At 36.8% G+C, this 13,312-nt stretch overlaps 2 protein-coding genes across 3 annotated transcripts in view; one reads left to right on the forward strand and one right to left on the reverse strand.

Moving 5' to 3' along the window:
- CCDC66 (coiled-coil domain containing 66) overlaps positions 1-13,312 on the forward strand; it is a 53,476-nt gene that overhangs the window by 33,361 nt on the left and 6,803 nt on the right. Inside the window, exons 15-19 of one of the 2 annotated variants that reach the window (XR_015794893.1) lie at positions 1,019-1,488; positions 5,535-5,572; positions 7,508-7,782; positions 8,252-8,373; positions 8,832-9,055. Coding sequence is in view for 1 of the 2 variants with exons in the window: in XM_088134199.1 (XP_087990325.1) it covers positions 1,019-1,488; positions 5,535-5,572; positions 7,508-7,782; positions 8,252-8,373 (905 nt within the window). In the remaining variant the exon portion in view is untranslated. The remainder of the gene's footprint in view (positions 1-1,018; positions 1,489-5,534; positions 5,573-7,507; positions 7,783-8,251; positions 8,374-8,831; positions 9,056-13,312) is intronic. The other variant, XM_088134199.1, reaches the window with a different exon arrangement.
- TASOR (transcription activation suppressor) overlaps positions 8,370-13,312 on the reverse strand; it is a 77,236-nt gene continuing 72,293 nt past the window's right edge. Inside the window, exon 24 of the mRNA XM_088134198.1 lies at positions 8,370-8,506. Within this exon, the coding sequence (XP_087990324.1) occupies positions 8,478-8,506 (29 nt within the window). The 3' untranslated portion in view covers positions 8,370-8,477. The remainder of the gene's footprint in view (positions 8,507-13,312) is intronic.

A 13,312-nucleotide genomic window follows, 5' to 3' on the forward strand; every position in this document is an offset into this window, starting at 1 on the left:
AACAACATTATGTTTGTTTAAATTGTCACCATTAATTACTTAACAGCATCCAATTGCCATGGTGAGCCCAAGTGGCAGGAACAGTCTCCAGAACTTGACTCACAAAGGGGTTGCTTTCGTTAGGCAAGTTTTATAGCCCTCCAACCTCTCTTTCTCCCTCCACCCCCAGAGTTGTTTAGTTTAGGCATCAGCAAAGGAAGGTTACATATTAATGAGGATTGAGTGTCTAGCAGGCATTGGGTACCTACTACAAGAAAAGAGAGAAATAACTAACTGGGGTTTGAGCAGAAAGTTTGTTATCTCCAATTTACAAGAGTAAATAGGAAGAGCTAGCTTATTTAAGCAGCCTCTCTTCCAGGTGTTAACTGAAAAATGCAGGTCAATCAAAAGACAGATGACAATTCTGCAGTTGCTGCACCTTGCCCTTCTGTGACATAGTTTACATGGGGCCGCCATTGAAGATGGCTCAGAAAATGCAGTGGCCTGATAGCTGGCAGGAGGAGACAATTCAGCAATTTAGCTAAATGTATATTTTGATTTGCTAGAGATTGCTGTCATTGATTTAGACACTACTTCCAAAAAATCCTGGGGGATAACAGATTGCTTATCCTGGTAAAGAATGTAAGATAACATTAGTAAGTTATTGTTCTTCCTGGAAGGACATGAATGTTGCTGTGTCAGTTCTATAAAATAAACTATATTGGAATAGATTATTTTAATTACAATATAATATAATTTTCATTACAATATCATATACTGGAGATGATTTCCATTGGATTTAATGGTCATGCACTCACTCACCTTGGAACAGGTCACTTTAAGAAGAGTTTGGGATAAATGTTATCCCTGCAGTTTTTAATTTGTTTACTAATGCTAAATGTTTTTTTTTCTTACCTTGGTTGGCATTAAAAGTAAAATGTTTAGAGTAGTGTTAGTTATTATAATTATGCATCATATTTGAATAAACATAGATCTATTGAAGGAGCTATTTAAACGTGTTTGTTTATTTATTTCCTAGAGGTTGCAGTCACTGATTTGTACACTGATTCTGAAATTTCCCCTACGCCAGTTGGGGAAGGAAGAATGGACTGTGCGTCTCCAGATGTTGCTGTAGAATATAAAATGGACAATAAAAGAAGTAAGAAAGAAGCACAATATCTAGATAAAAAGATTTCAGAAAAAGAGAATATTATCAGCTGTTGCAATCGCTATGAACAGTGTTCTCAAAAGCAGAAACATCCCAAGGCAGTGGGAAAAAATGGGAAAAGGCTGGACTGGAACATAAACAAACCTTGCAAAAGATACATTCCAGCCTCTGAGAAATATCCCAGACTCCAGCAAAAGCAAAGGGAAGAAAAGAAAGCACAGCGACAAATGGCACTGCTTCAGTTGGTTGAAAGAAACAGCCCTGGCAATCTTTGCAAGAAAAAAGGAGTTTCTCCAGACAGATCCCTCTCACCTCGCCAGGACAATGAGGTCAGAAGTAAGGTAAGTGCCTTCAAAAAGTAAAGACAGCCTCGTCATAAACCACTGTTTCAAACCACAAGTATTGGCAATAGTGGTGAATTTAATGTCACGCACAGAGAAATGGGGTGTAACTGAACATAGCATAGAATCATCTTTATATATTTGAATTACATTTTTCAGAAGAGGCTGAACAGGAAAAATAAATGCAGATTCCTCCAAAACAGCCCCAGAAGTATTTCTAAGAATGATCTATGGTGCCGTGCAGTGCTAACTACTGCTAGTACCACTGCTGCTGCCGCCGCCTCCACCTCTTCCTCCGCCTCTTCCTCCTCCTCCTCTTCTCCTTCTCCTTCTTTCAATTACAGTGGTTAAAAGAAGAAAAAAGAAGAGCCATATATTAGTAATATAAAATTAATCCAATCCTTAAATTTATTAAATACAGACTATATAGAAATATATTGCTTCATCTTCTTATTTTTACAATATACATTTCAGAAATTGATAAGGGACTTATCTTGAAGGTATCCTTTAACTTCAGGAATATAATTTTTTTTCCCATCTGTGATTAGTAGAGCCAGGGTTCTTTTAACACAACATTTTCTGATGAATTTAATTCATTCTTAAGTCATAAGATATATATTTTACATTTCTTAAAATTTGGACCCATTGATTTTCCAAAATTGAATATTCCAATTCCTCATTCCAGGTTTCATATATATTACCAATGTTTACCTTCGTCTCATTTTTTAGTTTTGAATAAAATTGTATTATTGATTTTACTTCAAATACAGTATCTCTGATTCTAGACTACCAGGTATCTTTGAAACTGCTAAAACATCTAGACTATTGTTTGGTCAATACATGTTTTCATTATATATACTGCCAAGCAGATGATTTAGCTAAGTCATACTCAGCATAGTCTCTCAAAACCCTTAAAGTGAGCACTATCCATTAATTGATTTAAGGTATTTATCTCTTGCTTGGCCCAGGACTTCCAATAAAACAGTTTACCCTCTGTCTTCAAATTAGGATTATTCTGCATCAGTTTCTCATGTGATTCTGGACTAAAGGTTAGGCATTTACCTATTAATGACCAAATATATCTGGCAGCTTTCAAAGCAGGAAAAGACAATTTCTATTTACTGGAAGTTGTCCTAAACACAAGTTGTCTCTTGGGATTTCAAAGGGGTGACACATTTCCTTCTAATCAAGCCCAGAGTGGGTAATATTGGGGGGGGGGAAATGTTCTCACTTCATAGCAATATAGATTTTAAAATAAAAATGTAGTGTTAAAGTGGAAAGTCTGGCAATTTAAAGCATCAGCTTCATAGGACAATTTAGCCAAAGAAATTTGAGTCTTGATTTGCCATTAGAATTTTCTTCATAATTTATCTATTTGTATAAATTGAATTAATGTTGGAATCTCTCTAAAACTCTACATCAATCTAGAGGTAATATTTATTTTAATTACATTAATCTTGCCCCAAAGACTCAATGGTAATTTTAACCATTGATTTATATCCACTCAAATCAAATCTACGCTTCTAGACATATTTAATTCAACATATTGTGATATATCTAATAAAAAGAAATAAAGGTTCAAGAAGCAAATTAAAAATTAAAGGAGACAAAAGGCATCCATGAGAGGTGCTACAGTGTAGCTTAATAGATACAAAATAATCCATTTGTAATAACTCTGGAGACAGGATAGAGATACCAAATTGTAACCAAATGTAGAAGAGTTAATGGGAACCCAAAACAGTTCAGAAACTTCAGCTGAACTGTATCAAAGGCCTTTTCAGCATATAATGAGATTAAAACAGCAAGATCTTAATTTATCTGCCACTGTATCCAAAATACCAATCTCTAAAGAAATATTGGCAGATTCCTGTCTGTATAAATCCAGACTGAGATGAAAATTCAGGATGGTATGAAATGCTGTAATCTCCTAGCTAATGTCACTAATAATAATTTAGCATCAACATTAAACAGTTATGTCAGTGTATAATGGCACATTTAGTAGGATTGCTCCCTGGGTTCAATATTACTGAAATATAGGACTCATGAAACAAAGAAGGAAGTTTAGTAAGGTTAAATGGCTCATTATAAACCTGTAATATAATATAAATCTGTAATATAAATATATTACAGATGTAATATAAATCTGTAAAAATTCTTTACCATTTGATTGAAAAATTGTGAGGACCAGGGTCTTTCCCCAGTTTCATAGATTTGTCTCTCTGATTTTTTTTGTAGTGACAGTGGTTGTGCCTGTTTCCTTTTATGTTCTTGAGAAATCTCTTCCATTTCAGTATCTCCCAGGAAATTATTAATTCAGTTGCAAGTGCCTTTGATTTATATAATTTAGTATAAAAATAATAACAAAAATCTCTGATAGTTAATATATTTTGTATCAGTATAACTGGCCATCATTGGCCTGAATTCCAGAAATAAAATTTTGTTGCTTTTGTTGTTTCAACCAATAAGCTAAAAACTTTCCACTTTCACTCCAGATTCTCAAGAGCCACAGAAACTTTATTTCAGTCATTGATCAATAAAAGTACATTCTATAAAACAAACAAAGCAAAATTATCCCCTAACATCAATAACTGTTAGCAACCATTTGTGGGCAAAGTTTACACATAATGTAGCAGAATTTTGCTACTTTTAGGGAAATACATTTATCTTAGTTGTTTAACATGTAATGCAAATAAATTGGAGTACCCTGGAAATTCTTATAAAAGGGGGCTAATCAACTGGTGGCGAATATCCCTGTAGAACTGACAATACAGAACATGGCCTGTGGTTTCTAGGGCACTCGTGCTGCAGGGGCAATATCGGGTTTTCCTATACCTCCCTTCCAAAACAGGTATGGGGGAGGACATTAAATCAGACTAGAGATAAGGCTCTCCTGAATTTGGGGACTGTAATATGATATAAATATGAAGCTGGTTTGGGCATTAAGATTTGGTTATTAGCAATTATATTATGAGAAAATGCAGCAATTTCTGTTTGGCCTTCTATACAGATTCCCAATCATTCTGAATGATATCTTACAAAGAATATACAAATTGTTCTGAATGTAATTGCCCCAAGTTTAACCTTGGATGCCATAAATGCTTTAACAGATTCATCTGTAGAGTTTCTTGCAGAAGACAAAAATAACTAATTTCTAGCTGCAAACAAGTCAGCACCTGCTTCACCTCTTCTGGACCTGGAAGCTAAGGTGAGCTGTAGCTCACAAAAGCTTCTGCCATTTAGTAAAATGTGTTAGTCTGAAAAGGTGGTAGTAGACTCCTGATTTCAGATCATATTAGCATTTGATGGGAGACCTTCAAGAAATCCCAGGTAGGATACAAGGAGAAGTTGAAAAAACAACCTGAAAAAGGCAACAGAAAACTGCTTCAGTATTTTGCCAAGGAAACTCCCTATCCATGTCTCTGTCCAAGAAGTCAGCAGAGGGAAGCTTCAAGAGGGCTCCCACCTGATGACACTCCAGAAACGATTACAGGTGGTCCTCAGTTAATGATAATTTGTTCAGCGACTGTTCAAACTTGTGATGGGGCTGAATGAGGGGGACATGACCGGTCTTGGAGTTCCAGCCATTGTAGCATCCCACGGTCACATGGCTGTCATTTTTGACCTTCTTTGCAGGCTTCTGACAAGCAAAGTCAATGGGGAAGGCAGCCAGAGGTCACAAATAGTGACCATGTGACATCCTTGCTTAATGATTTGCAGCAAAACTGCTGCAATTGCCTTTGCTAAGTGGCACAGTCATGTGACATCACACTTTATGACTGTGTCACTTAGCGATGGCAATTCCAGTCCCAATTACCGTCATTAACCAAGGAATACCTGTAAAGACCTGGCTATTCTCCCAGGCGTGCCTTTAAAATAAATAAATGTGAATTTACATCCCACTCCCTGCAGCACAGCCACTGGCAGGTTACTAAAAACTAAGGATAGGATACAAATACAACAACTAAGTCAAGAAGGTAAAATAAGGAAGAGCTCATTACAGAATGCAGTGTGCTGAAAATAACTTATTTCTTTTGGTCTTATTTTAGGGAGAGCAATCTCCAAAAAATAATTTCTTTGACCAAAGGTAGGTATTAGTATTTCTTTCTCTATTAAAGTATTCAGTGATTTTGTGTGTTTACATGTATAGAGTTCTCAAATTTTATGAACTGTATTTAAAAATAGAACTACTGTAAATTCTAATGCTTTAGTTATTCCTGTTAGAGAAAAAAATTGCACTGAGAAATCAAATGTACATAATGTATGAGTTTGTTATTATAGCAAATATCAAACAACATCCTACAGCATAGGCTGTAAAGGGTAAGTTAATGGAATTTCCTTCTAAGATAGTGGATATAGGATACCCTTAATATTTAAATCTTGTTTACAAATTAAAATAAACAGCTTTATGCACTTGCCCCTGCAGTTTTGGATGTAAACAAAAAATTCCTTAAAGAGCGTGCAATTTTATTTTAGAAATAGTATGGGGAAGCAGCATGAACAGAGTGAACAAATGCAGTTATACATTCTCGGCTTCATTTCAATTGGAATAAAAGCAAAGTAGATTCTGAGCCAAGATGCTGGCAGATACCATAGATTTGATTTAACTTGTGTTACTGAGATTTAACAATACTGTGATGGAGTTTTTAATGTTATCAAGTAAAGTGACAGAAAGCCAGTTTGGTGTAGTGGTAAAGGCATCAGGCTAGAAACTGGGAGACCATGAGTTCTAGTCCTGCCTTAGACATGAAGCCAACTGGGTGACTTTGGGCCAGTCCCTCTCTCTCAGCCCTAAGAAGGAGATGACAAACGACTTCTGAAAATCATGCCAAGAAAACTGAAGGGACTAGTCCAGGCAGTTGCTAGGAGTCAACATTGACTCAAAGGAACACACACACACACACACACACACAAACACACGTCAAGTGTCAAGTAGTTCTCTGAACCTGTTGAAATCAGCATGAATGGAATGTGAATCAGTTTCTAAGATTCATCCTTCTTGATCCATAGCTCTGTTGCACTAGTTTTCTACAGAATGTTCTGGATCATATCACAAGAAGTGAAATATTTATGTGGGCACCACTGCAATACAAGATAATTGTGATCACTTCTTGATCCTGCCTCCAGCAAAATTCTTCTCCTTCTTGTATGTAAATGAAGAATCCATGGGCTTAACTGTACCAGGGATGTTTTTACCAGGCAGCTGGTCTACTGGCCTCTCAGCAGCCAAAAGCCAGCATTGGATTGCTGTGGACTGTTGGGACCTCAGGATTGTTGGAGGAGGTGAAATAGCAAAAACCACCAGCTTCCCTCATTAAAACGGCGATGGGCAAGCAGCGTTGTTGGGAAGGAGTTAGAAGGCACCCTTCTTCTAATAAGCCTGCTTTCCAATTGAAAAGCCAGGGATAAAGAAAGTTCATTCTTTTTAGAGTGATATTTGGAAGGAAAAAAGAAGATTCCTGATTTTCTCTGTTCTTTTTGGCATCCTGAAGCAGTGGTTATGAGAAAGAGTACAAACACTAAGGGCTTCTTCCCAGTGACCAAATTAGAGGGAGAGGGAGAGAATCAGCCTTGGGATATTTGGGGGGGGGCGTGAAGTTGTGAAAGGCATTAGAGTTCGCATGTAAGTAATGATGAGATGGTGACTAGAGTATATGTGGGGATATATGCAGATGTAGCTCCAGAACTACTCATGCTCTAATGCAGGGATCACAACCTGTAGCGCTCAAACTAATTTCATATAACTGTCAAGCTATCTAGGCTTCTCTGCAGCCAGTGACATCAAAAATTAACAAAATAATTGAGTCAGAGGGACAGAATACATTACCACCCACTTTAGCTTCACTCACTATATAGTTCCCAATGAATTACCCATCAACAGAATAAAGACTGTTCATGTGGAAGGAGATCTGCGTTTTCAAGATTGCATTCAAATATAGGCAGAAATTAATGGTAGATTGATAAAATAAAGAAAGCTCTGGTTAAGATTAGTTTCTGCAGCTGAATTGTTTGTTTTAAACAGATCTGACTCCCCACCTGTTCCAGCAGTTAAAAACAGATTACACCAACAAATAAAGACTTCTGATTTCCCAGTTCAAAATAGCAAAAATGGAAGCCAGAAGAGTATTTCTACAGATCAGCATCGGAGCGAAAGGCCTCTTCCAAGTGCTGAAGCTGAAAGGCCTCCTTCATCTCACTTTGTTCCTTATGTGCGAACAAATGAAGTGTATTACCTTGATCCAGATGCACCCTTGACTAGGCCCTCCACGCATGAACCACAATACCAGCAGCTGAATGGTACTGCAGTAGAGAGTTCGAGAAACGCTTGTGGTTAATGAATATTTTACCATTATCCTGCATTTAAAGTTTTTAATTTACCACTTGTTCTAAAGTGCTGTTTTAATTCAGGACTGAACAAAATGAAATATTAGTTTAACAGAAAACCATTAATCTTAAACCTATCAGCCTAAACATAAATATATTCTAATTGTAATCTGATGTTTTATGGAGAAAATCTATCCATGGGGTCGCTAAGAGTTAACCATACAGATCTCATGTTGTATCAATGAATGTAGAATACCACTTCTGTGAAACTGTATTTTTGAAATTTGCTAAAGGTAAACTAAACTCTTCAGAATGCTATATATGCATTGACTTCTCCCACACACATTTCAAATTAAGACAAATCATACTTCACTCTTGCACAGTATTAAAAATAACACAGATTGTTTACAGTACAATTAATTGTATCTATATTTACCTTTAGATGCTTGCCATAAACCACGGCAGGTGTTTAGCTCCGATCACATAAGGGATCCTCTTTTTAATCCTAACATGGTGAGAGACAGGCAGCAAGCCATCCTCAAAGGACTTTCAGAGTTGCGACAGGTACCATTACTTGACTTCACAGTACAGTATAGTTGTTTGATGTTAAATTTTCATGAAATCCACTGGTACTGCATTGTTTACTTGGGAATTTTTTCACTCTGATATCACATTCTGTTTGCAATCTGTTTCCATTCTGTAAAAAGAAAAAAATGTCTCATTAAATGGTTGTAAAATCTATATAGTCAAAAGAAAAACAGATATATTTCTTTCTCAATTCACCATAGGATAAGTGGGCTATTTAATTGTTACAGTGTTATTTACATGAGTGATGTACTTCTACATAATTCTCTTATACTGTATTTCTGCTTCTGATGATCTTTTCCAAAGCTTTTATAAAATAAACAATTTATGAAACATTTAGAGCCATGCAAATTGAGGGGAAAATTGCTTCAAACTACTGGACATAACAAAACTGTGTTCTGTTTTTTTTTATTTATAATTATGTTTCTACATCTTAGACTGGAGAAATGATTCATAGCTGAGAGGAAACTCTGAATTCTATACCATGGGGCCAGGTTACCTGAGGGACCGCCTCTCCCCAATCACATCTGCCCATCCCATGAGGTCTGGCAGAGAAGGCATGCTGCAGGTCCCGTCTGCCAGAGAATTACATTTGGTGGGTCCCAGGAGGCGGGCCTTCTCTGCCATGGTGCCCGCCTTGTGGAATCTTCTCCCCCTAGAAGTGAGTTTAGCTCCATCCCTCTTAACATTCCACAAGTCCCTCAAGACCTGGCTATGTGAGCAGGCCTGGGGTCCCAGGGGACCAGGGAGATTTTGCGATGGCTCCCTTATTAATGTTATCCCCTCCTGTTTTGTGTGCTGTTTTGTGTGCTTTTATAGTTTTTTATTTGTAATTGTTTTTATGTATTTATTGTTTTTAATTGTATACTGTTCAGAGTCACTTTGTGTGAGATGGGCGGCTATATAAATACAATAAATAAATAAATAAATACTAGGAGATAGTGATCATACAACCATAGACACTAAGTTTACAATTCTTGTAGGACTAATAGAGTTGAATATTTAAGAGTTGAAGCTCCATTTGTTGAAGAAAACACTTCTGTACTATATACTTATACAGTATGATTTTATATGATCCTAAAACTATATAGTCTCCTTGTCCAAAAAACTGGTAGAAATGTGTGGTACCAATAGAAGAGAATCTATGTCGCTCAGGGTTGAACTGTCCTTAGGGTTTTCTGAGCTTGGTTGCTTTCTTGCAGACATTTCATTACTTGACTAGGTAACATCTTCAGTGCTAGAAGGGAGTGGGGTTTGCTCTCTGTTTATTTACAGTAGCTTGCCCTGTCACTGTTGGCGTGGGTGTTGTTTTCTCCTTGGTAGTTCCTTGATTAGACTGTTGTTTACTACTTGATTGTTTGTCTGAGTTGGTAGTTCCTTGATTAAAGTATTGTTTATTGCTTGATTGTTTGTCTGGTGTTAATCCTGGTGTTAATCCCAGCTTATCTGGGTGTTAATTGTTGATGAGGAGGTGTTCTGGTCTTTTAGTTTCCTTTTTATTGTCTCCTTTGAGTGGTGTGCCTGTTGATCGCTGACTTGTCCGAATAACTGTTTTGCCAAAAGCAATGGTTCTTTTAAGGATCCAGAAGCAATAAGCACACAAGTGGTTTGAAGTTAAAGCGTCTTTATTGTAAAGCAAGCACAGTAGTAAGTAGAATATACAATACCAAGCAAGCTTTCCTCAATCAGTTGTCAGGAGCCCCAGTGGCCGGCGTGCAGCACCTTCCCGGCTAGGTCTGCATCAAAGCTCCACTTGAGCAGAACTTCGAGGCTTTTTATCCTAAATTTTAGAAGAATGCTACATGCCTCTAAGGGCAGCACCTTTATCAATCACACCTGTTGTTTTCAGGTTTCATGATGACTCAGGTTCTTCCCACCAGATAAGGTGAGGCAAGTGGACAGCAGCCAATTCCACTGTTTATGGTATTCTCCCACATTCCAAGGTCGTACCATCCCAAACAGCAACCAGCCTTGAAAAACACATTTTTCAGAGGACCTTAACTGGCCTTTAAAGAAGCTCAGTAGTTAACTTGGTCTGGGAGACTTGGGAATAGAAGGAACAATCGTGGCACGCCATCCTGAAGCTCCTCAATATACAATAGTCTTCTGATGATTTTTCTCTACAATAACAAGCTTCCAGGAATTCCCTCACATTTTCGGATTTAGCTTGGTCTAAGATGCTCACAGTTTCCCAGTTGAAACTATGGTTGAGTCTGTCCATATGCTGTGAGATTAAGGAGTTTTCGTATCTTCTGACTGCTACTTGGTGTTCATGGATGCGCTCTGCTTGTCTTCTGCCTGTCTGTCCTGCATAGTGGCTGTTATAGTCCTTACACTGTATGTGGTAGATGACTCCTGTTTTTTCTTCTTGGGCTACTGGGTCTTTTTGTTTACTTAAGATGTTCTGGAGGGCTTTAGTTGGTTTGTGTGATGCCACATGGTGATGCCATCTGGTTGTAATAGGAAACAGTGAATGGTCAGTGAATGAATGAATAGGTGCAGAATGTATATTGTTTAAATTAAAGTGAGTGACCAGTACAAAAGAAGTACATTGAAGTGATGCGGCCATTCAGGGAGAATGAATGAGGATTAAATTGTAAAAGAAATACATGAAGAGAGAGAATGGGTCAAGAAGAGAGGGAAGAACAAAAAAGGCACAGGTGGATGGAGTTGATGAGTTTCAACAAAAAGAGAAAAATTTAAAGAGCAGAAGGTAGCATATGAAGCAGCATACAGATGTGGTGAAAACAAGGATGCTTTGCAAGATATGGAGAGATATAGCAAATAGTTGGTATGAACTAAATTTAGCTATATTCCCTTTTTTGTATCTAATGTCTTTAATTTTTTTGGCTGTTATTTCTGTATTTTGCGTTGCTTACCTCAAAAGAGAATAGGGTGATGAATATGTATGTCTATATGTATGTATTGATTGATCAATGGAGTTACCTTCATATCCTTTTAATACTCCTAATCCTATGGTATTTTGTCCATATCATTTAGCAGCATAACCATTCTAGTTATTTTTTATCAATAAATAGTGTTATGATTCTGTCTTCAGTAATTTATGTTACAATTGTTCATCCAGGAGACAGAAGTGCATCTGGGAAAGAAAAGTTCCAAATATGTCTAATAGAAATGTTCTGCAGCTGTAAAAGACAATAGTATCCATTGAGTCTATCCCTTGTCTTGGTGCAGGAAAATAAATTAAAGCATTCCTGACAGGTGATGGTCCAGTCTCTGGTTGAGCACATCCTGCAAAGAGGAATGTACCACCTTTAGTTGGTTCTCTTGTCTAACTACTGTGGCCATTAGATTTTTTCCTAACATTCACTGGGAACTTAAATCCATAATTCTGTGCCATGCATGTGCCATGCTATGATGAAGAACAGGGTTTGACCTTCTTCTGTGTGGCATCCTTTCAGGTATCTGAAGAGTGCTATCATATCCCACTTCAAGGCTAAAGATACCCAGCTCTTTCAATCATAGGATTTAGTTTCAACAATAATTATCTTCAATGTCCTTCTTTGAACCAATCTGTAATTTGGAAGTTGTATGTTTGTTGGCACCAACTAAAATTGCATTTGCCTTTGAGGCAACCATATTACACTAATGATTCTCATTCAGTTTGGAATCAACTATGATTCTAAGTTTTTTTTTCCCCAGAAATCCTAGTGTCAAGGCAGGAAAATTCCAGGTTTTTATAACTTGGAAAAGTTATTCATATTTCCAAAGTGAATAGTTTTTCATGTGTTTCTATTAAATTTCATTCTCCCCTCCCCCCTCCCTTTTATACATCTGGAAATTGATAAAGCATTCCCTCCATCTCTTCATGCAGTTCATTAAAATAAAATAAAAATGTTGACTAGAACATGGCTGAGGGCTTAATATTGTTGCACTCTATTCAACCCTTCTCTGAGTTGATGACAAACCACTGATTACTCTTTGATTTTTGAATAAGCTGCATATTCTTTGAGCACATATTTTCAGTCTGTCTTTGTTTTCATTGAGCAACTAATACCCTGATTTCTCTCTTCTTTTTCTTTTGAACATAGCTGAAGAATTTCTTTTTATCATTCTTAGCATTTACCAATCTGAACTCATTAGCCTTAGTCTTTCTTATATCATCTCTATAAATCTGAGCAAGGAGCCTCTTCTTTGGTGACCCCCATTCTCTTTCCACTCTCTCTATATGTGCCCTTTTTGTTTTCAGATCTTCACAAACCTTTTTGTTAACCTAGTTTGGCCTCCATTTTTTCCTCATTGGATTTACTTGTAGTTGGGTTTTTAGAGTCTTTTTTAAGAACTCATACCAATCTTGAACACTTTTTCCAAAAGCTTCTACAGAATCCTATTTATCATTGCTCTGAGTTTATTAAAATCTACTTTCTTGAAATTTAAAATACACAGTTGATGTTATTTTGCTTTACTTTCTCATAAAATCAAGAACTTTGCCATTATATGATCACTTTCATCCAGCATTCCTGCAACTTTCATTTCCTGGACTAGTCAAAAAATTCTGGAGACAATATTTGGCAGGGGTTGTTGTGTATCAGACATTGGAGTAATTAGGTCCCCCATTGTTGTTATTCCTTTTGGAAATATCTAGTGTTTGCTTTTAGATATTACCTTCCATTAACTTTTATTTGGACAGGCAATAGACGTTATTATCAAATATTGTTATCTATTTATTTTTCTCCTTATTTTAACCAGATGCTCTCTATTGCATTGCCAACTTCAAATCCATTTACTGTATATACTTGCGGATAAGCTGAGAATTTTAGGCTCCAGAATACACCAAAAAATTGGGTTTGACTTATCCGTAGTAATAATACTTTTTTTAAAGTGCCCGTATATACTTGCGGATAAGCCGAACCAGAATACTATGAAGAATGTGCCATCCACAGATAAGCCATTTGTA

This window comes from Python bivittatus, unplaced genomic scaffold (genome assembly GCF_059951505.1).
Source record: "Python bivittatus isolate LINGU-HERP-01145 unplaced genomic scaffold, Pbiv_v1 ctg000080_np1212, whole genome shotgun sequence".
Lineage (NCBI taxonomy): Eukaryota > Metazoa > Chordata > Lepidosauria > Squamata > Pythonidae > Python > Python bivittatus.